The sequence below is a fragment of the Panicum virgatum genome, chromosome 7N (assembly GCF_016808335.1).
Source record: "Panicum virgatum strain AP13 chromosome 7N, P.virgatum_v5, whole genome shotgun sequence".
NCBI lineage: Eukaryota > Viridiplantae > Streptophyta > Magnoliopsida > Poales > Poaceae > Panicum > Panicum virgatum.
In genome coordinates, this window is record NC_053151.1 from 33,614,318 (window position 1) to 33,638,689 (window position 24,372).

The 24,372-nt window shown below is 46.6% G+C and overlaps 2 protein-coding genes, 1 long non-coding RNA gene, 2 other non-coding genes and 1 pseudogene across 6 annotated transcripts; 4 read left to right on the forward strand and 2 right to left on the reverse strand.

Annotated features, from left to right (window-relative positions):
• Positions 1 to 6,378: 6,378 nt before the first annotated feature.
• LOC120680589 lies at positions 6,379 to 11,120 on the reverse strand (annotated as a pseudogene).
• A 327-nt stretch (positions 11,121 to 11,447) lies between these two features.
• On the forward strand, positions 11,448 to 11,644 carry LOC120684088. Its single transcript, XR_005679073.1, has one exon. It is a non-coding gene; the product is annotated as a U2 spliceosomal RNA (small nuclear RNA).
• An 818-nt stretch (positions 11,645 to 12,462) lies between these two features.
• On the reverse strand, positions 12,463 to 15,900 carry LOC120680590 (monothiol glutaredoxin-S1, mitochondrial-like). 2 transcript variants are annotated; one of them, XM_039962088.1, is made up of 7 exons: positions 15,694 to 15,876; positions 15,291 to 15,368; positions 14,035 to 14,211; positions 13,724 to 13,823; positions 13,560 to 13,626; positions 13,014 to 13,092; positions 12,463 to 12,928 (listed from the first exon to the last, which is right to left on the reverse strand). In XM_039962088.1, exons 2-7 carry the CDS (start codon positions 15,360 to 15,362, stop codon positions 12,860 to 12,862), a joined length of 564 nt encoding a protein of 187 aa, XP_039818022.1. In that variant the 5' UTR covers positions 15,363 to 15,368; positions 15,694 to 15,876; the 3' UTR covers positions 12,463 to 12,859. The 2 variants fall into 2 exon arrangements, with proteins under 2 accessions (XP_039818022.1, XP_039818023.1); XM_039962089.1 differs by lacking the exon at positions 15,291 to 15,368 and having other exon boundaries at positions 12,482 to 12,928; positions 15,694 to 15,900.
• A 302-nt stretch (positions 15,901 to 16,202) lies between these two features.
• LOC120683436 (ATP-dependent 6-phosphofructokinase 2-like) lies at positions 16,203 to 18,275 on the forward strand. Its single transcript, XM_039965519.1, has 2 exons — positions 16,203 to 16,888; positions 17,189 to 18,275. The coding sequence occupies exons 1-2, from the start codon at positions 16,280 to 16,282 to the stop codon at positions 18,008 to 18,010; spliced, it is 1,431 nt and encodes a 476-aa protein (XP_039821453.1). The 5' UTR covers positions 16,203 to 16,279; the 3' UTR covers positions 18,011 to 18,275.
• Positions 18,276 to 18,540: 265 nt separating this feature from the next.
• On the forward strand, positions 18,541 to 19,643 carry LOC120683680. The gene is made up of 2 exons (XR_005678880.1): positions 18,541 to 19,031; positions 19,144 to 19,643. It is a non-coding gene; the product is annotated as an uncharacterized LOC120683680 (long non-coding RNA).
• A 455-nt stretch (positions 19,644 to 20,098) lies between these two features.
• On the forward strand, positions 20,099 to 20,172 carry TRNAI-AAU. The gene has a single exon. It is a non-coding gene; the product is annotated as a tRNA-Ile (tRNA).
• The last annotated feature ends 4,200 nt before the right edge of the window (positions 20,173 to 24,372 follow it).

Consider the following 24,372-nt stretch of genomic DNA (forward strand, 5'->3'; position numbering starts at 1 on the left):
ATTCAGACTTGTGCCTCATTAAGTAGATATAGCCATATCTACTAAAATCATCAGTGAAAGTAATGAAGTACTGAAAACCACCTCTGGCTATTAAGCTCATTGGTCCACATACATCGGTATGTACAAGTCCCAACAAGTCACTCGCCCTCTCACTATGACCAGTGAAAGGCGCTTTGGTCATCTTTCCAAGCAAACAAGACTCACATGTGTCAAATGATTCAAAATCAAATGAGCTTAACAATCCATCTTTATGGAGTTGTTCAATGCGCTTCTTATTTATATGACCTAAGCGACAATGCCAAATAAAAGTGGGATTCAAATCATTTGGTCTAAGCCTCTTAGTATTAATGTTACATACAGATTTATCCTCAAGATCAAGAACATATAATCCATTCACCAATGGACAATGAGCATAAAAAATACCATTGCAAAAAATAGAATAACGTTTGTTCTCTATTACAATCTTAAAATCATCAACTTCTTCCAAACATGAAGAAGAAATAATGTTCTTGCTCAAAGCAGGAATGCAATAATCTTTGCGCCAAGTGGTAGGTGCCGACCGCCAACACCGCAACCTTTGCGCCATTGCCGACACGAACGTCCAACTCGTCTCTTGCAAATCTTCTAGTCTCACTTAGACCCTGCAACGATTTGCAAGTGTGAATCATCGATCCAGTATCAAATACCCATGATTCACTGGAAGATAATGCAATATTAATTTCTATAACATTTATACCTGAAGTGGAAGTCTCACTTCCCTTCTTCTTCTTCTTTTCTTCCAAGTACTTCTTGCAGTTCCTAGACCAATGTCCATTTTCATGACAGTGGAAGCATTCATCCTCAGAAGTAGGGCCAGATTTGGCCTTAGGTGCTGGCTTTAGCTTAGAGCCCGAGGACTCACCACTGGAACTCTTTTCCTTGCCTTTACATTTGGGATTAGGAGGCGTCCAACGCTTTATCTTTTTGTTCCCCTTCTAAATCATCATCACATGATTGGGATTCTTCTTAATGCTCTCCTCTGTTGTCTTTAGCATCCCATACAACTCACTCAATGTTTTATCCAAGCCATTCATCTGAAAGTTCATGATAAAAGGCTCATAGCTCGCCGGGAGCGACTGTAGAATAACATCAGTAGCCAAGTCTTGGTGAAGTTCAGAACCAAGTCTATCCAAAGTCTCAATATAACCAATCATTTTGATCACATGAGGATTGACTGGGCTACCTTCTGGCAGCTTGCATGCAAACAAGGACTTTGAGATATTGAACCTCTCAGTCCTGGCTTGGTTCTGAAACATCCCACGCAGTCCCTCGATCATGGTGTGAGCATCCGCATGCTCATACTGCTTCTGCAAATCAGGAGACATGGTGGCGAGCATCAGACAGCTGACATCAAGTGAGTCATTGCAGTGCTTCTCATAAGATCTGCGATCAGCAGCAGTTGCATTGTCAGGGAGATCATCAGGATATGGCTGCTCAAGAACATACTCCTTTTTCTCTTGCCTGAGAACAATTCTCATGTTGCGGTACCAATCAATAAAGTTTGTTCCATTCAACTTTTCTTTCTCAAGAACAGAACGCAAATTGAATACGGAATTGTTACTGGCAGACATGATCTACAACATTAAAGTAAAGCAAGATTTCAGCACTAAGTTTATGTAAAGATTTTCATTAACTGATTTAACAAAAGACAACCTACTATATCAAAGTCATCTTCCCTCTAATGACATATAGTGGTTCAAGATCCATAATTACTAAAATCCTAGTGAGCTTTAGCATCACGGCTAGAAAAGTAGTGATACAGGTAAGCTTATAGGTGCAGCTATTGGTAAAAGGCATCAAAAACTCAACATTTTCTGATGGAAGCTATTCTATCATGATTAAAACATCCACCATATGTAAAAGCATGAAAGAATAGTATGACAGGAAAATAAACATCACAGGCATATAATCATATTATATTATGAATAGTATGGCCTCTTGCATCACAATGGGCTCCATCGCCATGGCTCCAAGGTGACCTCCATTGCCATCCGTCCTGTATTGTGATGATCATCATCGCCATCATGATTGAAGACTCCATGAAAAGATACTAAGCTACTACATCTAATAGCTAGTGAAATAATTACATGAGGATTCAAACATCACAAGTCGACACGCATGTCGTTATACAATAATGGTGCAACCTCAACCCGGTTATATTAACTTGCGACACGCAGGCCGCACAAATCATCACATACATCATCACATGGCATTGAGGCCATACCATTCACATCACACCCTGCAAAAATAAGTTAGGCGTACGACGTGTTCTAACAAAGTAGCGCTTAGGAAGCCGCTATAGCGAGAAAGCAACGGCGCCCTGAAAACCTCACGGAATTACACATATCGCATCTATGGAATCCCTATGAAAATCTCATCAGAGTGATCGCATCACCTCAAATCCGAGCCATTCATAATGCCTCAATTTTCACTAGGTCAATCACATTGACCGTGCAAACTTTGCACTTGAGAAGACTGCATCTACACATGACTTTGATCTGTTGGTTCAATCTGCTGACTATGCACACATTTAGTCTCTGATGGTGATTCCAGCCGGTAGGGACATGTCGTATGCATAACAGAGAAAGAACACGAACTAATCTTTTGTCACATGCCGCGCAATCAACTCGCTCCAGTTTTAACCCCTTATGACCAATTGATCTAATCAAACCGTGCAAAAGTAATAGATTCAATCTACTACAACAACATATCACCTATATGCTAATGATCCAGACCAAAAACTACGCAAAATGGCTCTGGTACCACTGTAGGGAAACGGGTAGGCTACGCTAGCATCACTACCGCATATACCCAAGATGCTTGCGAGTAGAAGATCATAGATCGTTACCACTAGACGCGCAGTGCAGCGAAAGAAGTCGCGCGTCGATGTAGAGGAAGTAGTCGATCACGTCCCACGCACCGAGCTCCTCGTCCTTGATCCCAGCAGCCGATCAGCGCAGCAGTCGCAGCAGCGCCTCCACGGAGTCCACACGTACGGGGATGAAACGCCGGGCGTCGGTGTGCTAGCACCGCACACACGGCAAAGGGCGGCGGCCGAGAGAAGGGGGGCGGCGGCTAGGGAGGTGGTGCGGCTCACAGGATTGTGTCGCCCCCTAGCCCCTCCCTCGTATATATAGAGCGTATTAATGGGTTTCTATCTCATAGGTCTATTAGTAATTATAATCCCTCTTGGATCAATATCCTCTTGAGCCTTTAAACCGTATTGTGATGATGGGCTCTTGGGCATATCACCAACAGATCCATCGCGGAGTCGACGACGTAGTACAGGTAGCCGGGGACAGTACACTACAGAGGGGTGCAATTGGCAAACGTTAAGAGTCGCACTGACAGTTAAAACATCAAGGTGGTATTTTTTTTATTGCGGAATAATTTTTTAGAACAATTTTTTTAATTGCTGAAACAATTGAAAAATTATTTCCAACAAAAAGAAATATTCTAGTAACAAACTCAACTGGATCACATACTCCCTCCGTCCCATAATAAGTGCATTTATTTGATTTGCACACATCGTATTTGACCATTCGTCTTATTCAAAAATTTTATATAAATATTATTTATTTTATTATAATTTATTACAACACTAAAGATACTTTAATAATAAGTTATTAATTTTATAATTTATATAAAAAATTTAAATAAGATGAATAGTCAAACATAATGTCTGCAAGTCAAAGAAATGCACTTATTGCGGGACGGAGGGAGTACGTGGATCGGATTATTGGATCGGTTTCAGACCCAGAACACGAAATCAAGTAGAGGTGGGCTGCCGGGACAGCTCCACTCAAGGTCACGCGCAGCACCCGTGCAGCTGGCGGTGGTTGCGACTCCTCAGTCCTGAGTCATGACGAGCAGCAGGCTCTGTTCATCTCTGTCTCAGCATATGCTAACAACAACCACCAATATCAGAGACGCCCACTATCATGGCTTGAGGTTTTTTATCCTCCGGAACCATTTTCAAATTGTGTCTTTTCGATTCGAAAGTGCCAAAGTGGGGGATGGTGGATGTGAACACCCACGAGGCCACGAGTCAACGGCTGGTCAGCGCAATGGGAGCTGTTACACTAGTAGCTACATTTTTTATTTTTTGAGAGAGGAAACATAACTACAATTACATACAGAAAAAAGAAAATGGAAGATTATGACTTTGGAGTTAGCAGTACTTGAGTTTGTTTGTTTCCGTACAATGTACTACTTGGCAATCATCCCAATTTTACTCGTGGCAGGCCGCCCCGAGCCCTTAAGTCGCGAGTGGTGACCAGGGTTAAAAAAACCGGCCGGAACCGGTCCGGTAACCGCGGTTACCGGTCTAACCGGCCCGGACCGGTTCCGGTTCCGGCCGGTTTCAAACCGGCCCAAATTCAAATTTTAAATTTGAATTTTAAAATATGGAAAAATCCCAAAAAATTCTTAAAAATACTTCAAGTTGCGACGAATCTAATGGTGTCAAATTTTTTCAAATATTCGTTCATTTAGTATACTTTGCGAGCATTTGAAGTTAAACAAAAAAAACATGCATACAAAAATATACAAATACAATGTAAAAGTAGTACAAAAGAGAGTTGGAGGGTTCATTTAGGCTAAAACATATTATACAAACATTCATTTAGTATACTTTGCGGGCATTTGAATTTAAACTAAAAAAGAAAAAAAATTTGAATTTAACCTAAACCGACCGGTTACCGGTCAAACCGACCGGTAACCGGTCAAACCGGACCGGTAAACCGGTCTAACCGGCCGGTTAGATGTTCGAAACCGGTATAACTGTGGGTTTTGAATTCAAATTTGAGTTTGGCCGGTTTTTACCGGTAACCGGTCCAACCGGTCCGGTAAACCGGAACCGGTGGCCGGCGGTTCGGTCCCGGCGGTCGGTAAAAAAATCCCTGGTGGTGACACAGATATGATACGGCATATCTTAGGTTTGTGTAAATATACTTCGTTCAATAAGTGCACTTCTAGAATTTAAAGTTTATCTCAAAATAATTGTACATTTATAAATAGAATAAACTAATTCTTGTTGTTTTTACTTTATCTTCACTGGAGGTACAACAATTGGTATATGTATATATATAATTTTATACTAACACTGATCTTTTTCTTAAAATTTTAGAAGTGCACTTATTTTGAGATGGAGTAGATGTCGCCTCCTCCGGCTGGATCTATACCCCTAGTCTCTTCGTTCTGAAAGTTAGAGTTCCGCACAGCACATCCACTCCACAGCTTGTCAACTCCCCTGCCCCTAGGCGCTCGCCGACGACTGGGCGGCGGTGCCATTGCGACCTTGCCATGACACATCTTTGGCTCCAGACCGGCAGACGACCAGACCTGTGGACAACAAAATCTAGCCTCCATCCTAGACCGGCCGCCCGGCGCCCCGTCCACGGCATTCTGGCCGGTGGCCTGCTTCAACCCTGCCACCTGCCGGTGAAGTGGTGAGCAGCTCTGCCATCTACTTGTTCCGTGCTTATTTTCCTCAAATCTCTAACGTTAACTTTTCTTCAATGCAATCTAATTTGTTAGCTAGTTGTTAGATTTTACCGTGATGTACTTCAACTATTGTACCTTGTAGATGTGTCCAGTAGGAATTAGGGATGTATTGCATTGGTGGATTACTCACATATTTAGTTCAATTAATTTAGGTATTTGTTATTTAAGCTTGTTTATATTCCAAACTATTAGTATGTTGTTTTGAACTATTTATATTGTAATTTAAGATTTATTATATCATTTATTAGTTATGTATCGAATTGCAGGGCAATTTTTATGAAATTTTAACGAATTGCTAAATAGATTTTATCGGTTCGTATATGAAAATTGTGGTTCCGCGTATCTTATGCAAAAATCCTAACTACACCGCCCAAACAGTATCAGCAATCGTTCCTTTTTTGTTCTTTGAGGGAAGTATAGTATCATCTCTTTTTGAGAGAGAACAACAGAAAGGCCCAGTTAAGAAAATGGATCACATAGGTGGGCCACAACCCTCTAGGCCCATTTGTAAATTTGGTAGCCCAAGTCGGTCCATCTACTAAATTGCCACCAGGCGGAAACGGCCCATCTTGGTTCTTTCGTAAGGCTGTACCCGAAGCAAGCCCAAGCATGACAGCTTGCCCCAGTTTAGCTAAGCAAACAATATATGATTAGTAAGCATCTTTTGCGCATCTTTGCTTAGCTAAACAAACTTGTACATGAGATCAAAAAAATAAACAAACTTGTACAAGTCCATCACTTGGAAATTGGAATCAACTTAACATATTTAGTAAGCAGTTAATCATCAAGATCACAGCTTTTTTCTGTGTGATCACGGTGGCGGAATCGACAACATGTTTCTCGCAAACACCATCTCCAGTGGGTATATTGCATAAAAATAGTAGTGCACAAGCATTTTACAGACATCATCTATCATTGCAGATTGAGTTGAAGTAAAAATAGGGTAACGTACGCAACCTATGTTTCCTGGAACTCAGGCTCCGTATACATTGCACCAAAGAACGGCATTGCATAGTGGCAATGTACTGTGGATTGATTCACGGCTCGTTAGCATCCGCCTTTTGTCCACCTCTTTGTGCCATATCACCAAGCAGATCCTCCCCCTTCTGAAGAAATTTATGAAGGAAGAACCAGGCCCTAGTTAAGATGATAGGTTTAGTGCACAAACAAAATAAAATGAAAAGCGAACTTGCCTGGTGCATGCCTAATATGATCTCAGATCCCCCAACAAAGTTTCCTTCGATAAATAATTGTAGAAACGTAGGCCCCGTGGTCGAGTTTTTTTGTTTCAGCCTCTGAGCCAGAGATGTCCCAGAATCTCTATACCACGGAGAGGGACATCTGCAATAGACAAGATATAGCTTAAAATTTAGAAAGCTCTATTGGTTATTGACTGCATTTCAAACTAATTGGTAATCAACTAACTAGAGCCAACTCATCATATTGTTGAAAGACCTTGACTGACAGTGCACTGAAGCCACGCATTGGAGACTAAGGGAAACCCTTCATGTAGATGAAGAATGGTGTTCTCCCTGATATCCTGCCCAGAAAATTTGCTGTTACAATGAAGAAATGACAGCAAGACATGTTACATTAATAAGCTTCAGGTCATGCCTAGCAAATTGACCACTGATTTTCAAAACCTGCAGAATTCTACTGTATTTTCATGGCTTACTGGAAGTCCAATGAAATGAATCAGGTGAGGACAACCCCTCCCCCTGGTTAACTCTATAAAAGGTAAGGTGCTTTGATCTAAATATTCTGAAATCTCATCTTTACATGTAAATACCTGAGCAATGATGTCATGCAAAGACGTGTATGAACTTTTGCTCTTTGTCTCAAAGTCTTGTTGTGTATATGATCAGTAGCTCAGTTTCCTCTTTGCATTAGGATCAACATCATGTCCTGGCGAGTAGCTCATAAACTGCTAGAAAGCTGGTCGACGCCGCCTCCTCTTCCAGTTACCATGCAAATGGGGATTCACAAAAAATAAAATGGAAACCCAAATTACCTATGGGGCAAGAGGTAAACATCAATAGAACGGTAAGCACATCAAGTATAGTAGTGTGTTGTTTAAATAGGCAATGACTAACTTCTCACAATTAAAAAAGGAAGAAAAAAAGAGATTATTTTCATATGAACTCATGCATCATATCACATATTCACAAAAGAGGCAAAACCGCAAAACTCTAATAATTTGCTGGTTCTCAATAACACTGGTTAAATTGACACACATAAAGCACAGGTATAAAAGTTCAACAGAGGTGTAAAAGGTTTCTTTAAACAATAATTTGGAATTTCTTTTCTTTGGCTATTATGCTATCCAGTTTGCATCACATCCTTTTAGCAAAAAAATTAGGTGAATGACTAACTATATAGTGGATAAAAGAATAATCATTTACATTGCATAACACCAATCTAAATAGGCAAAGGCCCAACTGCAAATGACTGATTGGATGGAGCGCACAGTTACATGTAACCAATCCAAATAGGTGTCTTCTCAGTTGCTCCGCCCACAGAATGACGGGCTATGGGGGCCTCTCGCCAGAAGAGACAATTTCTGGTCTTAAACATGCTTAGCCACATCACCAACTTTGCCTCTGGTGTAAGTAACCTCCAAATCAATAGGACGCCTATGTACTTAGTTCTATGCCTCATTGCCTTAAATCACGTTCACCAGAAGTCTCCACAAGAACAAGAGCCTCCACTGAAATGGTGGAACCTGTTGGCATCTCGGACTACGATGTCCCTTTCAAACAGCTTGGACACCAGCTTGGTGAACTCGTGGCAGTCACCACACACCCTGAGGTTCTTGGCTATCCTTAGAGGCGTACCTGGACGAGTGCTAATCAAGCCAAATGCTATTGCGAGCCTCTCGCTGTGTTTGTGCAACATATCTATCTTCTCCTCTTCGCTCACATCGTGAATGACAGACCTTGTATCCTCTGTGTAACCTCCTTTTCTTAGTTTTTCAGTTATCTCAGCAAGCTTGAGCTGGATGGCCTCCGATTCTCTATGAGAGTGATCTCTTGCAGTGAAAGTGTGGATATTCTTCCCTATCTCAATCCAACTGCAAGCTGGATCTTTTCTCAACCCCCGTTCTGCCATCCTGGTTCTAACTTCTTTGACATCGTTCCACTTTCCCATCGCAGCAAAAACATTTGATACAAGAATATAATTGCATGGATTGTCAGGTTCTAGCTCAAGAAGCTTATTGGCTGCAACCACAGCAAGTTCATGGTTTTTGTGGACACGACATGCCCCAAGCAGTGCACACCACACCACAGATGTTGGTTCCATAGGCATATACTCAATAAACCTGTAAGCCTCCTCAGTCTGGCCTGAGCGGCCAAGAATATCAACCATGCAGGCATAGTGCTCCTGCCACAGTTTTAACCCGTACTTGCTCATCATCATATCCAGATAGTACTTACCCTCATTGACAAGCTTCGAATGACTACAAGCATGCAGCAGAGCAAGGAAACAAACATGATCAGGAGTCAGACCAGTGTGCAGCATTCTCTTGAAAATATCTATGGCTTGCTTTCCATGTCCATGCATGCCAGTAGCATTAATCATCGCTGTCCAAAGAACCACATCTTTACATTTAACCCCATAGAATACTTTGGTAGCATAGTTCATGCTTCCACAACCAGAATACATGTCCACAAGGGAACTTACTACCGGACCTTCTATGGGAAAGTTCCTTCTGATAAGGAAGCCATGAACCTGTTTTCCTTTTGTCAATGATGACAAACCAGTGATAGCCACCAAAATACTTACTAATGCTACAGAATCAGGTTCAATATGTGCTTTCTGCATTTCAGTAAATAAGGAAACAGCTTCATTCGGCAGCCCATTATTTGCACAACAATTAATCATACTAGTCCAAGTAACAATGTCCTTTTTCTCTACTGTCTGAAATATGTTTAGTGAATTGCGAACCTCTCTGCAGTCCCCATATATATCAATCATCCTATTCTTCAGTATCAAATCAAGCACCCCATTTCTAAGAGCATAAGAATGCACTTGTTTCAACAGAGAGAGGCTTTTCAAACCACTACATGTTTCTAAAATGCTTCCGATTATCATGGAATCTACCTTAATCCCTTGTTTCTGCACTTCTCGGAACATTTCCAGGGCTTCAAAATGCCGTGAACTCTGCGCAAAACAAGCAAGAATTGTTGTCCAAGATATGTGATCTCTAATACTCATGCTTTCAAATAGTTTTGCTTAACACTCTATGGAGTCACACTTTATGTACATGTCCATCAATGTATTCCCAACCTGCAAATCAGTATGAAGCCTCTGCTTTATAGCATACGCATGAACCTCTCTGCCATTGTTTAGCCAACCCAAATGTCCCACTGCAGAGGACAAGCTTACAACACAGGCATGATCAGGCTGAAAACCATGGTGAAGCATTTCACCAAAGAAATCAATGGCCTCAGCATACAAACCATTTTGGACATAGCAGGAGAGCATTGAATTCCATGATATGTAGTCTTTCTCATCAATCTGACGGAATACTCTTAGAGCACTATCCACCCGGCCGCATTTTGCATACATGACAAGCAAAGCGTTGAACTGGATGTTGAACTCACTGCCGCATTTGAGAAGTGCTCCATGTAACTCCCTGCCCAGATTCAGCAGAGCTAGCTCCGCACAAACTTGCAGCACCCCCACGGCCGTGTAGGAATTCATACCGTAACCGGAGCTCTGCATCCCTCGGAACAGCTCCAGGGCTTCCAAGGTCCTCCCGTTCTGCACGCACCCCGTTATAACCGAGTTCCAGGACACGACATCCCTCCCTTGATGCAGCCACTCGAACACCCGCAGCGCTGAATCCAGCATACCGCACTTGGCGTACATCCCGATAAGTGCATTGGCCACGAGGGTGCTCTTATCAAGTCCACTCTTCACAGCCAGACCGTGCACCTCGTGCCCACAGCGTCCGTCCCCCTCCACACCGCAAGCCTTGAGCACCGACGCGAGCGTGCACCCGTCAGGCTCCGACCCCGGCACCGCCGATGCCCGCATGGCCCTGTAGACCCGCACGGCCTCGACGGCGCTACCTGACGAAAGGTACGCCCCGACGAGCGCGTTCCAGGAGAAGACGGTCCGCGAGGGCATTCCGTCGAATAGGCGGCGCGCGTCGTCCACCCGCCCGCACCGCCCGTACATGAACACCAGCTTGGTCGCGAGAAAGCCGTCATCGTCTTCCTCAAGGGAACCAGTGGCCAGCGCGTGCGCGTGGACCTGCCTGCCCTCCGCGGCCGCCCTCCTGGCGGCGACGAGGTCGAGCACCCAGCCGTAGTGCTCCCGAGGAGGCGGCGCCCGGGCCGTCAGCAGGAGCAGGAGCAGGGCTTGCCGCAGGTCGCCTTCCTTGCAGAGCCGCTTCAGGGAGGAGGAGGCGGAGTGGGGAGGCGAGCTGGCCGGTGCCGCGGGAGGGGAAGTTCGGTGGGGGAGTCGTGGGAGGGACAGCGCGGCGGTGGCCATGGCGGTGGCGGGCTTGGAGGCCCCGGGGAGCCGGACGCTCATCCCAGTGGCAGGCATCGGCGGCAAGCCAAAGATATCCGTGGATTGTGTTGGATAGCCTCCTCTGTTCTTCGTATGGCCCGACGTGAAGGCCCAGTTTACAAAATGGAAGATTGGGCCGCCAATCTGGGCCGAGCCTATAGACAGGCATTGAATTAAGAGTGGGCCAGGTCAGGTCAGCCTGCCGCTCGTAGCACGAAGCCAGCCCAACGTCACAACTTGCCCCCCGTATCCCGATTTAGCTAAGCGCACCCTTAACATTAGCTCCAGCCTCCAGATTGTTAATTAGTACCACATCGCTAGGAGAGATCATTTGAGCCGGTGGAGAAGGATATAAAATAAGGGGCATGTGAACGGAACAACTCATACCTTTCTCGGCCTTTTGGCTAAGATCAAGTGTAGTATCTGTTCTTATCAGTTTAATATCTGATATGTGGGTCAAGTACCCACAATGATATTAAATTTATTTTTTGTGGGGGAGAACTCATCATAGTGGCTTGCCACTAGGGTTCTCAAGTGTCGCCTAAGCGTTGCACTACTGCTTAGGCCTGGCGCACCCCAACCAAAGCAAAATTAAATTTAGTTTGGGAGTTTAGTTATGTCTTGGTGGACTGATTCATTTATGCATAGAATTAGAAATTTATATCACTTTCGAAAGGTGTATATCAACTACTCCCTTCGTCCCAAAAAAAAAGTCATTCTGGGAAATTTCGGACAGATTAGTGGGAGAGTACATTGACCATGCAGCCCCTACGGTTGGAGTAGAATCCACACGCCCCAATTAATTAGTTGAAGATGTTTGCATGGCTGCATGCAGATTTTGATTTGTTTAGTTGAAGATGTTTGCATGGCTGCATGCAGATTTTGATTTGTTGCATGCTTTTATTTGGTGCGCATGTAGGTTTGTTGGCTTTTATTTGGCGCCGAGCATGGAAAGGGGAGGGGGTGCTAAGAAAATCTCGGGGCTAAACATGCATGCGAGATGTATTTTTCAATGATTGTGGGTCTATAGAATTGTCCAAAAGCTAGGATGACTTGTTTTGTGAGACAAAATTTGAATCCCAGGATGACTTGTTTTTTGGAACGGAGGGAGTAATACTGCTGGTTTTATTTATTCGAAATAATTAAAATTAAGTTTTTATATGCAATATGCATATAAATCTGCATTTTGTCTTCAAATGGCAGATGAAGCATACCCAATTCCACATGTTTGGACTGACTGGATGACCCTGGGAAAGAGATCAGCGCAGTACATGCATGCTGCAACTCGCAATTATGTCTACCTATGACAACACAAATCGTACAAGTCCTTCACTCGCAGATTAAAATATTTTTAGTAAACAGTAATCATCAAGCTCACAATTTGCTTCTGTATGATCATGGTGGCGGAACTGACATGTTTTCGCAAACAGCACCAAGTAAATATATTGAACAAAAACAGGTATCCCTAAGCATTTTACAGCCTTACCACTTGTTATTGCAGGTTCATTTGAATTACAAAACATGGGCAGTGTAATGCAACCTATGTATCCTGGAACTCAAGCTCCATATGCAATGCACAAAAATAATGGCATTGCGTAGTGGCATTATTCATTCTGAGTTTCTGACAGAGAACTTGGTGCACTCCTGGACATGATCATGATTGCCTCAGTCAGAAAGCCAGATCAACCAAACCTGGGACCAGAGCTGCAAAGAACACAGCATGCAAAAGTCACCAAAGGATTGTCTAAGAGAATAATATTCTGTGAAAAACAATGTAACGTGGATTGCTTCATGGCTAGTTAGCATCCGCCTTTTGTCCATCTCTTTGTGTGATGTCTCCAAGCAGATCCTTTAGTTCCCCCTTCTGAAGAAAATTAGGAAGGAAGCAGGCACTATTTTAAGATGATAAGTTTAATGCACTAACAAAAGAAAATGAAAAGCAAACTTGCCTGGTGCATGCTTAGTATGATGTCAGATCCCCCAACAAACTCTCCTTTGATAAATATTTGTGGAAACGTAGGCCAGTTACTGCATACAAAAAAATAAAATAACTTCTGAAATTGACAAGCATCAACAACTTCAGATCTCTGTAATAATATCATATTGCAAGAAACAAACAGATGTTATTGACACTGTTTGTATGAGGATGATATAAATCAAACCTAGCAGGCTCAAAACTGAATGTCAACCTGATAACTGTAACCCATTTTATTGCCTTTAACATATTCTGTAATTTTTGTTCTTTCACTATTGGTCAAAGCTAAAAGGCTATGTTGTTGTTGTTGTACTGTTGGTCAAAGCTGGTTATTCCCTCTTAAAGTCAAGCTTGAAATCCATTCCCTTCATGGCTTTACCATATGATGTCATACAATTTCAATCATGGATATTTAGATAAGTTACTTCAATCTAGAGCGTTGTCCCTGCACAAGTGTGTAAGCATTTGCCATCTAATGATCTATGAACACATCATCTGGGAGGTGTAAAGAGACACTTACGTGTGGGCTTTAACAGCCTCTTTGAGCCTGAGATCTCCCAGAATATCTCTACCACAGATAGGGACATCTGCAATGGACAAGATATAGCTTAAAACTTAGAAAGCACCATTGGTTATTGACTGATTCAAAAAAAAATGGTAATCAACTAACTAGAGCCAACTTACCATATTGCTGGAAGACTTTGACTGCCAGTGCACTGAAGCCACACATTGGAGACTCAGGGAAACCCTTCATATAGATCAAGACTGGGTTCTCTCTGATATCCTGCCCAGAAAATTTGCTGTTACATGACAAAATGGCAGCAAGACATGATAGACTGGTTTTCGAAACCTGCAGGACCCTAATGTATTCTCACGGCTTGCTGGAAGTCCAATGAAATGAATCAGGTGGGGACAACCCCCTACCCCTTGTTAACCCTAAAAGGGTTAGGAGCTTTGGTCTAAATATTCTGAAATATCCTTTTATATGTAAATACCTGAGCAACAATGTCATGCAAAGACGTGTCCAAATTTTTGCTCGTTGGTTTGAAATCTTGATGTGTATCACGGTCAATAGCTATTCGTGTTACAGTCGAATCCCCGTTTGCATTAGGATCACCACCATGTCCTGACGAGTAGTTCATAAACTGCTGAAAAGCTGGTTGTGACACAGCCTGCTCTTCCGGTTACCATGCAAACAAGGATTCACAAAACATCATGTATAGCCAAACACTAATACAACGGTAAATACATCATGTATAGTGGTGTGTTGTTTCAAATATGTAACAGGACTAACCTACTTCTCGGAAACAAATTAAAGAAAAGAAAACAGAGAGACTACCTCATATGTACTCATGCATAATATCACATAACCACAAGGAGAACACTATAATTGGCTGGCACTTAATCGCACAGGTTACAAATCAAATTGACACACATAAAGCACAAGTATAAAAGAGAATGGTAACATAAACACAATAATAAACCCTCAATTGTGATCAGAAGGAGAAAAAGAATATCTATGCCAAGACTAGACAAATTGCCCCATTTCTCATTAGTACATTTGCACGCATTATTTTTCTAGTGGGTTACTTTTAAAATTTTGTCACATGGCACCAAGAACAGCTTAATTTCATGGAGTGCCGAGTACGTGAGAGGACTATAGCATCCATAGCATTATACAAGAAATGATCAGCTCTTGCGAATCAAAACGGGCAACAAAAGAGGTAACAATAAAGAAATTCACTCATTCCTGGTGCTACTACAATAGAATGGTACAGTGTCCAAAGATACAATCGCTGTGTTCCCTTGGCTTGTCAGCCAACCAGCCAGCAATACTGTTCTCTCATACTAAATCAGCACCAGCCACCAGCTACCAGCCAGTCAGCAGTACTGTTCTCTCATAACAAATCAGCAACAGCCATCAACCACAGCAAAACGAACACAGCCAATGGCAACTGTTAACTTAAACCCACACATATTCACTATTACACGACCTCAGACTGAAACCAATAAATTAGATGTATGCAAACTACATATGGAAATTACACAGTTACGATTTTCAAAATCAACACTAGCCATGGAACCATGCACGCACAAGGTCACATTGATCTAGACCCCAAACAACATATGCACTATTACCTAGGAAGAACATAAAGAGGAAAAAACAACTAATACCATCACATCTGTATCAAGCAGTCTCGCTAAGGTAGCAGGAAGGAAAACCCTCGAGGAACGGGTTCGCGAGCCTTACAGCTGTCGTCGGCGCGCGGCACGACCTGACGAGCCCCCTCGCGACGAGGGCGGTCAACACCAACCTCCTCATGGTACCCTGCAGACGGCGGATTCAGAAAAATTTAACGAGACGAGCAATCCATGGATCCGCCAAACGAGCCGGAGAAATCAACTGACAGCAGAAGCCCCAACCCAGCAGCAACGGACTCGTGCTGAACGGTAATACGAACGAAATGGGCAGCGACAGGACCGGCGGCGAGCTTAGCGTGGGGCGAGGGGGTTCAGTTGAACACTTGAACTCCCAGAGTTTTTGGGGAAAGCGAGTGCCCCCCCCCCCTCCGGACAACAACCAAATCCGCGACGAACTGAAAGGAAGAACGGTGTCCAAGCAAGAAAGCAAGCGAAGCCCAGTCTCTCCTTACCAGCAGAAGAAGGAGCCGACTCAACTCCAAGTTCGGATCGATCTCCCGCCCTGCGCCGGCCGGCCTTCGAGGGAGGGGAGGAGGCGAGGAGCAGAGGAGGACGAGGGACGAATACGGGTTGGCCGCCGGAGATGGATCCCGTCCCGTGCTTCGCTTCGGCGGAGCGGAGGCGTGCCAGACGGTGAATGGGCCGGGCCGATGGGAGACGGGGGCTGCTGGGCCCAGTGCTTTTCGAGCTTGGGCCTAATTATACTGAATGCTTCGGATATGATGATTACGTACACGGTTACGTGGCCGCGTCGTTAACTCGTGGCCGCACAGCTCTCCGTTCCGTAACACCGTTACGTGGCCGTTTTCCCGTTTTGTTTAAGCCCGCGGGCGATGACGTGCCCCACTGACGCGGCGCCTCCACAGTTTCTCGAACCTCGGCGCCGAAGCGCCACGCGTCGCCGACTAGTCAAACTAACCCCCCCCCCCCACACACACACACACCCCCCACCCCCCACCTCACTTCCACACGCAGTCCCCTTTGATCGTCCCGCCACAGCGCACGCCAGCCGCGGGCCCTCCTCTCACTCGCCGACACATGGACCCCGCGGCCCCCGGCTCCGTCGGCGGCGGCGTCGACCACGCCGCCGACGCCACGGCCCCGACCAGCACCTCCGTGACGCTCCCGCCGCTTACCCTCCGCGACGTGCCGCGCCTCCCCGCCGCGCTCGCGTCCCCGACCCCGGCGGTCCCGAACCCCATCTCCCGCCACCCCTACTCCCACCCGCCGTCCAACTTCTACATCTCCCCAGGGGACGTCTCCCTCCGCCACGCCTTCTTCGACCTCGCCTCCGCCGCGCCCTCCCCGCTCGTCGCCTACCGCCGCGCGGGGCCCCGGCGGGACCTCGCCGTCGACCCGGCCCGCGCGCGCGCCGCGCTCGTCACCTGCGGGGGCCTCTGCCCGGGCCTCAACACCGTGCTGAGGGAGCTCGTCGTCGGGCTCCAGGAGCTCTACGGCGTCCGCGACGTCTTCGGCGTCGCCGCGGGGTACCGGGGGTTCTACGGCGGCGACGAGGACCACGTGCGCCTCGACACGGCCGCCGTCGACGACTGGCACAAGAAGGGCGGCGCCGCGCTCAAGACCACGCGGGGCGGTTTCGATCTCGCCAAGATTGTCGACGGCATCGTCGCGCGCGGGTATACGCAGGTAAGAGCAAGCAAACACTGTGCAATGTAAAATTGCTTTATATGTGAAATCGACTATGGATATTAGCAATTGCTGAAGAGAAGTAGTAGTCCTATCAGTTCGAGATTCAGGTTTCTGAATGACAAAGTAGCCTGTGCGTTATTGAACTGTTTATTATACACGACGGCATCAAAATAATCTTGGTTCAGATTTCAGAATGCCAGTTGTTTCCCTTTTTACACGAGTTGAGTGTTCTTGCATATGAGATATTTGGGATTAATTATAAACTGATCACATTCAAATCTTTCTTCTGTGCTAAAGATATATGCGATTGGTGGGGATGGCACCATGAGAGGAGCTGTGGCAATCTTTCAGGAGTTCAAACGCCGCGGTTTGAACATATCCATTACTGGCATCCCGAAAACTGTGGACAATGACATTGGCATCATAGACAGGTCATTTGGTTTCCAAACCGCGGTGGAGATCGCTCAGCAGGCAATTGATGCAGCACATGTGGAGGCTGTTAGCGCTGTCAATGGCATAGGTCTCGTCAAACTTATGGGGAGGAGTACAGGTCATATCGCCCTTCATGCCACTCTGAGCAGCCGTGACGTCGACTGCTGCTTGATTCCAGAGGTTGATTTCTTCCTGGAAGGCAAGGGAGGTCTGTTTGAGTTCCTGTATGAACGGATAAAGAAGAAAGGGCATGCTGTCGTTGTGGTTGCTGAAGGAGCTGGTCCGGAACTGATTCCCCGGACTGATGATCAGAAGCGAGAACAGGATGAGTCTGGCAACATAGTGTTTCTTGATGTAGGTCCATGGCTGAAATCTGAGCTTGGTAGATGGTGGAAGAAAGAGCATCTCGATGAACTGTTCACTGTGAAATACATTGATCCTACATACATGATTAGAGCTGTCCCCGCAAATGCTACTGACAATTTGTATTGCACCTTGCTGGCGCATTCGGCGATCCATGGGGTCATGGCTGGGTTTACCGGCTTTGTACCTGGTCCGATAAATGGGACTTACAGTTACATACCGCTGGAAGATGTTGCTGTGGCAAAGAACCCTGTTGATGTGAATGATCACAAATGGGCATGGGTCAGGTCAGTCACAAATCAGCCAGATTTTTTAAAATCCTAAGCCCAAGACCTGAAGCTCGGTGGTGTCGCCAAATTGTAATATGACTGATCCTCACTGCACATGTTAAAATGGATTTCTGCTGATCCAGTTGCTTCCCTAGTTCAATTCTGTTCAATAAGATGGTAGTGGTAGATGTTGTCCTCTCCAGTTTGTGTGGTTGTGAAACTATTCCGAGAATGTTGACAGCCATTGTTGTGCATGTACGTATGTTGAAATGTGTCTTCTCATGAATAAATGGTGCGCTGGAATGAAATGATGTCTACTATGCTCTTGTTCTAATGAGAAAGTCTTGTCTTACGCACGCAGCTGATTGCCTCATACTTACTCTTATTACTATCCGCCGGGGAGGGAGAGCTGAGAGGCACCGATGCACGCAGGCTCGACACGTGTCCCCGGAGGGGACGCCCGACGCGAGCCATCGATTTGGCGTTCTGTCCTTTTCCCGCAGCCACACGCCGCACCACCACACCCCCACCCCCACGCGCACCCACCCCCGGCCTCCCCCGCCCCCTCCCCTAAACCTAACCCTAGCGTGCCCCGCCGCCGCCGCCGCCGCCACCGGTCGCCGCCCTCGGCCGCTGCCCCCTCTCCCGGGCTCCCCACCTCTCGACCCCCGCCACCGCCGCCCCTCCGACCCCCGTCGTCTGCTCCGCCCCGCCGCCACAGTTGCTAGGGTTGGGGTTGGAGAGGAGGGACGGCCGAAGGATCCAGGCGTGCGGTCGGGCAAAGGAGCACGGGCGCGGGTGCGGCGGCGGCGGGCGACGGCCGGCGCATCCAGGCCTGCGGCCAGGCGATGGAGCGCGGGCGAGGCGGGCGCGGGTGCGGCGGCGGCGGAGCTCCACTGCAGGCGTCGCTGGCGTTCGCACTTCGCAGCGGCGGGGCTCCGTTGCGGCCGCCGAAGTTGGGGTGCCAGCAGAGGTCGCCTGCAGGCCCCTGCGGCTGCTCACGGCCCCGTGGACAGTCGACCCTCTGCTCCCGCCGCCTCTGTGCGTGGCGCCACCGCTGTTTTCTCTTTCCGTTGGTGAGTCCACCCTCCGCCCAGTACACAAATCATGGTCCTCATCTTGATCTATGTTGCTGATTCATCTGTGTTGTACTTTGTTTCTGTTGCGGCGTTGGTTCCTCTTGTGTAGATGGTCTGAGGAAAGGGGCAGGCAGTGGAGCTCAGCTGGAGGCTGCGGCTGGGGCAAAAGGGGCAGGCGGCGGAGCTCAGTGGTGGGGTGGGCGGCGGAGTTCGGATGGAGGGCACAACTGCTACGTGTAATCTCCAGTTTGCCTTGCTAACGTATATGCAGTTATATAAGGTCTTGTAATCAATTATAAGTATATGATCAGTGCAACATAGGTAGATGATCAGTGCAACATAACGTTCATGTTCAGAATTTGTTGTGTGCAGCCAAGCCACTTTTGCTCTCTCCTTGAAGGCAGCTGGGTATTTGGACTTTGCAATTCATCTTGCATGCGGCCTCCAATTGCATATGGGTATATGATATAATTTCGAGGATCGTATTCCTACTGCTCTAAAGAGGGTTATATCTCTTCATGGTGCCTAAAATACAAATTGGTATTTCTCTCACCAGATAACATAGCAGCGCTTGATATCTTATATGAAAAATATCTTGATTTTTTTCTACTGTCTTATTGGAGGACTGAAGTGTATAAATGAGCAGATTAGGGTGATTTTTCCCTATGCATTGTTTTGATGATCTGCTGTACCTTTTGTAATTTTTCTTTCGGAATTACTCTATGGGTATTTGCAATAAAGAAAACTCTTTGTTGCTGATTTTATGCATGGCCTGCTGCCATAGTTTTGTGCCTTGATTCTATTATTCTCTGTGTTGTGTGATTGCTTCAAACAAATCGCATATCAACAGGTTATCAATATATATTTAAATGACCCATGTAAGAAATGTCTAATAATTATATAAGCAAAATAATCACGCATGGTTTTACGTGGCCCTTCCCAGCGCGGCGGAGCGCGCGGTCCACCTAGTTATATTAATTTGTGGCAGCGCACCGCACAGTGTATCTAATTCTAACCGATGCTTCCAAGTTGAAATAAATTGATAATAGCACATAGAGTAAAGTGGCCTATTAGCTCAGTTGTTTAGAGCGTCGTGCTAATAACGTGAAGGTAGCAGGTTTGAGACCTGCATGGGCCAAACAAGTTTTTTTTTTATTTCATTTCAGTTCTGCGCAATGTGCGCAAATTCATATGCGATGTCAAATTCGGAATCATGGAGATTTGCAATAGCACGTGAAGAAAATTACTCTTAACCCATGATTCAGGGAAGCGTGATTCTGAACATTTACAGATCTCCCAGAAGACGTGTTCAATCGGACAGCAGAATGGAATTGATGTTGCCCTTGTCACGCTTCAAGAGCTTTAAAGTGATAATAGGCCGTGTTTGGTTAAAATGGATTTACTGTAGCATCTTTGACTAAAAATTTAGAGTAACAAACGAAGTCTAATTACAAAACCACCCCCACAATCCCCCGTGTAAATCGCGAGACGAACCTAATGAGGTCTTTAACCGCGCGATTAGAGTAAGTACTGTAGCACCACTATAGCAAATCATCAATTAATTACCGCCATTAGATTCATCGCGAAAAGTTACACCCGTTCCTAAAAAGGTTTTGCAAATAGACTTAATTTAGTACTCCATGCATACGAGATTCTCTTCTCGAAAAACGTGCGCGAAAAATTTCATCTGTAACCAAACACGGCCTATGTGAGGCCATGTTTAGTTCTCAAAAAAATTTGCACAGTATCCGTCACAACGAATCTTCGAACACATGTATGAAATATTAAATGTTATTGAAAAAATAATTAATTACACAGTCTAACTGATTAGCACAAGCTGAATCTTTTAATCATATTTAGTCCATAATTGGACAATAGTTATTAAGTAACAACAAAATGTGCTACAGTATAAAACCCAAATCTTTTCGCCAACTAAACACACCCATGCTGGAGCAGCCACCTCAACACGTGTCTAGCAGTTGATGATTAAAGAAAGTAAGTTTTCAGCCGCTCCGACACTGAGGACCTGTTTGGTAGGACTCCGGTTTCTTCAAAAACAGCTCTGGCTCTGGCTCCGTTGGTAGAGCGGATTTTATGGTGGAGCTGAAGCTGTTTTGGAAAAACGTTTGGCAAAACAGCTCCATCTACCTTTTAAAATATCAAAGAAATATGAAATGACCATAATACCCTCTTCTCCTTTTTCCATTTTCTTCCTATTTTTCTCCTTCCTTTCTCTCTCCACCTTATCCTTCTTCACGGACTCACAGTCACCTCCTGATTCGCTGCACCCCCTGCCTCCCGAACTCGCCGCACCAGCCTCCATGCTCGTCTCCGGCCTCCTCGAAGCCCGCCAGCCGCCTCCACGGCAGCTGCCCCGCGCGCCTCCCGCACAGGCCGCAGCTGGCCTCGCCATCCGCCGCGTGGCCTCGGTAGCCGGCCACGCCATCCGCCGCTCGCAGCTGGCCTCGCCCGCCGCGCACGCCTCCCGCAGCTCGCCCCGCCCGCCGCCACGCGGCCTTCGGCAGCCGGCCGTGCCATCCGCCACCTGGCTTGCCGCAGCAGCAGCGCCTTGAGGAAGCGGATCGTGCGAAGTGACCGGGGTAACGCAGGAGGAGGCGAGCGCAACGAAACCGGGGGCAAAGATGACAGTCGCGATGAAGCAGCCGGAGGAGCCGCGCGGAGCTACGTTTTGGGGCTCCTCCTCGTGTGTGGAAGCCACGAGGGGCTCCAGGGGAAGCTCCACGCTGGGAGCTAGTGCAAAATACACCGTTTGGCAGAGCTCCGGCTGGAGCCCGTTTTGGAGCTGGAGCTGGAGCTGGAGCTGGAGCCGGAGCTCTGCCAAAGAGGCCGGAGCTCTGCCAAAGAGGGCCTGAATGCTTGCTCTCATTGTCTCAGTACGCTCCCACTCGATATGCCAGATGGCCAACATGTGTTAGTTGGTGAAAAAGTTTGGATTTTGATATTGTAGTATATTTTGTTGGTACTTGACAAATAATGTCTAATTATAAATTAATTAGGTTTAAAAGATTTAGTTCGTGCTAATCAGTTAGACTGTGTAATTAGTTATTTTTTGAACTGAATTTAATGCTCCATGCATGTGTCCAAAGATTTGATGTGACGGATACTGTGCAATATTTTTTTTGAACTAAACAGGGCCTTAATTGCTTTGGTTTTCTGAACTTGATCCAGCATTCAAGCAGTGTTGTTCAGTCCGTTGGGAAGTGGGAACCCACAGTCCGCTGGGAATTCACCCGCTGAAAAAATTGAGATGACTTTTTAGTTAGTCACTTGAAAGAGCTGAGGTATCAATCATCATCTACTCCTTGCTTTGATGCTTTGGTGCACATGCAGAGCAAATGGATGGATATGATTGATAATTTCCAGACCACCCATTAATTGAGTTCATAATCATTAGCAAGAACATCTTTCATGTGACATAACACGATTGTTTGATAAGAGAGTGAACAAGACGAGCACGAGCAGAGAAGAACCATGTGCCGATGAGCGGGAAAGGCCTGAAAGTACAAGTTCAGAAGAGATAATTTCTGCCAAAGTGCCAATTACATTCGACAGCCACACAGTTCTGAAATTCCAGTCAATTACTACTCGAGGAACCAGAAGCAGAGTACTCCTAGAGAGCAGAGATCGATTTCGTTAACAAAAATTGTAGGAGCCATGGATGGCGTCAGAGTGGGATGGCACTCGAACATGGAGAGGGCCCCACCACCGTCACGGCGGTGGTCGTGCAGGCAGAGGCTACGACGGCAGACATGGTGCCGGATCGGAGGACGAACCCATGCCCGTCGACCTCGTGAAGCCAAGCGCGCTACTGCCAGCTCGACTCGGCTCCAATCCAATGGCCACGGATCGCGCTAAGGCAGAACGGGCAATGGGGCTTCCTGATTCCGGCCGTGAGGGTGGTAGCAGCGGCGGGCAGGCCGCAGGCGGCGGAGGGATGGCGGACGGGCGGGAAGCCGGGAAGACGAACGGATCGAGGATGGGGACCTACTCCCAAATACTATGGGGTTATTTGCAAATATGTGGATCGCAATTAATAGTCGCGATCTAAATTAGGAGGACAATTATAGGACCTATTTGCATATATAATCGCGATCAACTAGAGGCGCCAGACTCATCGTCCTTTTCTCCGGGGATGGTGCCGCGCGCGGCAGGGCTGATCGAGGGCGCGCGCCGCGCGGCGCGGTGACGTGAGAGACGGCGAGGGATTCTACTAGCTACGGGTTCGATGCAAATACGGCGACGCGACCTCCGGCCGGCGACGGCGCTCGTGGCTGGCGCTTTCCCGTCGGTGGATCCAGTAGCATTGCCGAGCGGCCAGGGGCGGGCCTACATTGTATGAAAGGTATTCAAGTGAATACCCATTATTTTTTGGCAAAACCTTTTACATATATAGAGTGTAGCATATGTATATGAATTAAAACTATGAATACTGGACAATATAACTGGCTTCCAAACTTCTAGTTTCTGTTTGGTGCTGAAAATCGTAGCACCCCACGTCCCACCCCTCCCCACCCAACGGCCGACTGGCCCATTAGCGATCAGGCAGCCAGTCAGCCAGTTTGACCGACAAGCCAAGCGCCTGTGTGCCCCCTCGGTCCCTCGATTCCCCCAATGCCCAGCTGCAAGAGCGGAACTCTAGCTCCTCAAGTTGGCGATCTCGGCAGCAAGAGCGCAATCGATGAGGGCCAGACGAATAGACAGGCAGGGACTTGTTGGCCGCGAGGATGGACATTGGTAGGGGCTCTACGGCTGGGTAAATGATCAGCGCCACGAGCGTGGTAGCTGGGCGGGAGACGAGATACGAGTAGCGGCTAGGTCAGCTCCGCAGCCAGGCAGGAGCGCAGGGCTCTGTTGGCGCCTACCAGCGTCACCACCGGGAAGCAGCGATGACACCCGCAGACGCCAATTGGGATTGCAGGTATTTCAATGACTACTAAACTTCTCCTAAACTCCACTAAGCCTATAGACTACACAAGATGGGCTTGAGAAGAGAGGTGAGTGTGTGTTCATTCTCTACCCCTCCCCTTGTAGTTATAGGAGGGATCCACGGGCTAAAACCCTTGAAACCGACCTAAGGGACCAATGGTGAAGCACCATGTGGCAAAGTTGATGCGGTGGGGCCCATGGGCCTGGTCGGCCGACCAGCCCGGGGCGCCAACAGCCCCCAACTCTCTTCTAGTGGGTTTTTCTGGCCTCCCTTGTCCGATCCATGCTGGTCTCGGCCTGTCTTGAGTGGTTTGAACTGGGTTCTTGGGCTACACTTGGTCCATTTGAGCCTGAATCGGTGCTCTGGTATTTTCTGTAATTTTATACTGGG

Coding starts and splice junctions, on each gene's coding strand:
- LOC120680590 (XM_039962088.1), bottom strand. CDS start 15,362: ATGAGGAGGTTGGTGTTGACCGCCCTCGTCGCGAGGGGGCTCGTCAGG. Junction 13,824..14,034: donor TGCATGACATTGTTGCTCAG/GTATTTACATAT, acceptor TTTTCTGGGCAG/GATATCAGAGAGAACCCAGT. Junction 13,627..13,723: donor CAAAGTCTTCCAGCAATATG/GTAAGTTGGCTC, acceptor TGTCCATTGCAG/ATGTCCCTATCTGTGGTAGA.
- LOC120683436 (XM_039965519.1), top strand. CDS start 16,280: ATGGACCCCGCGGCCCCCGGCTCCGTCGGCGGCGGCGTCGACCACGCC. Junction 16,889..17,188: donor TCGCGCGCGGGTATACGCAG/GTAAGAGCAAGC, acceptor TCTGTGCTAAAG/ATATATGCGATTGGTGGGGA.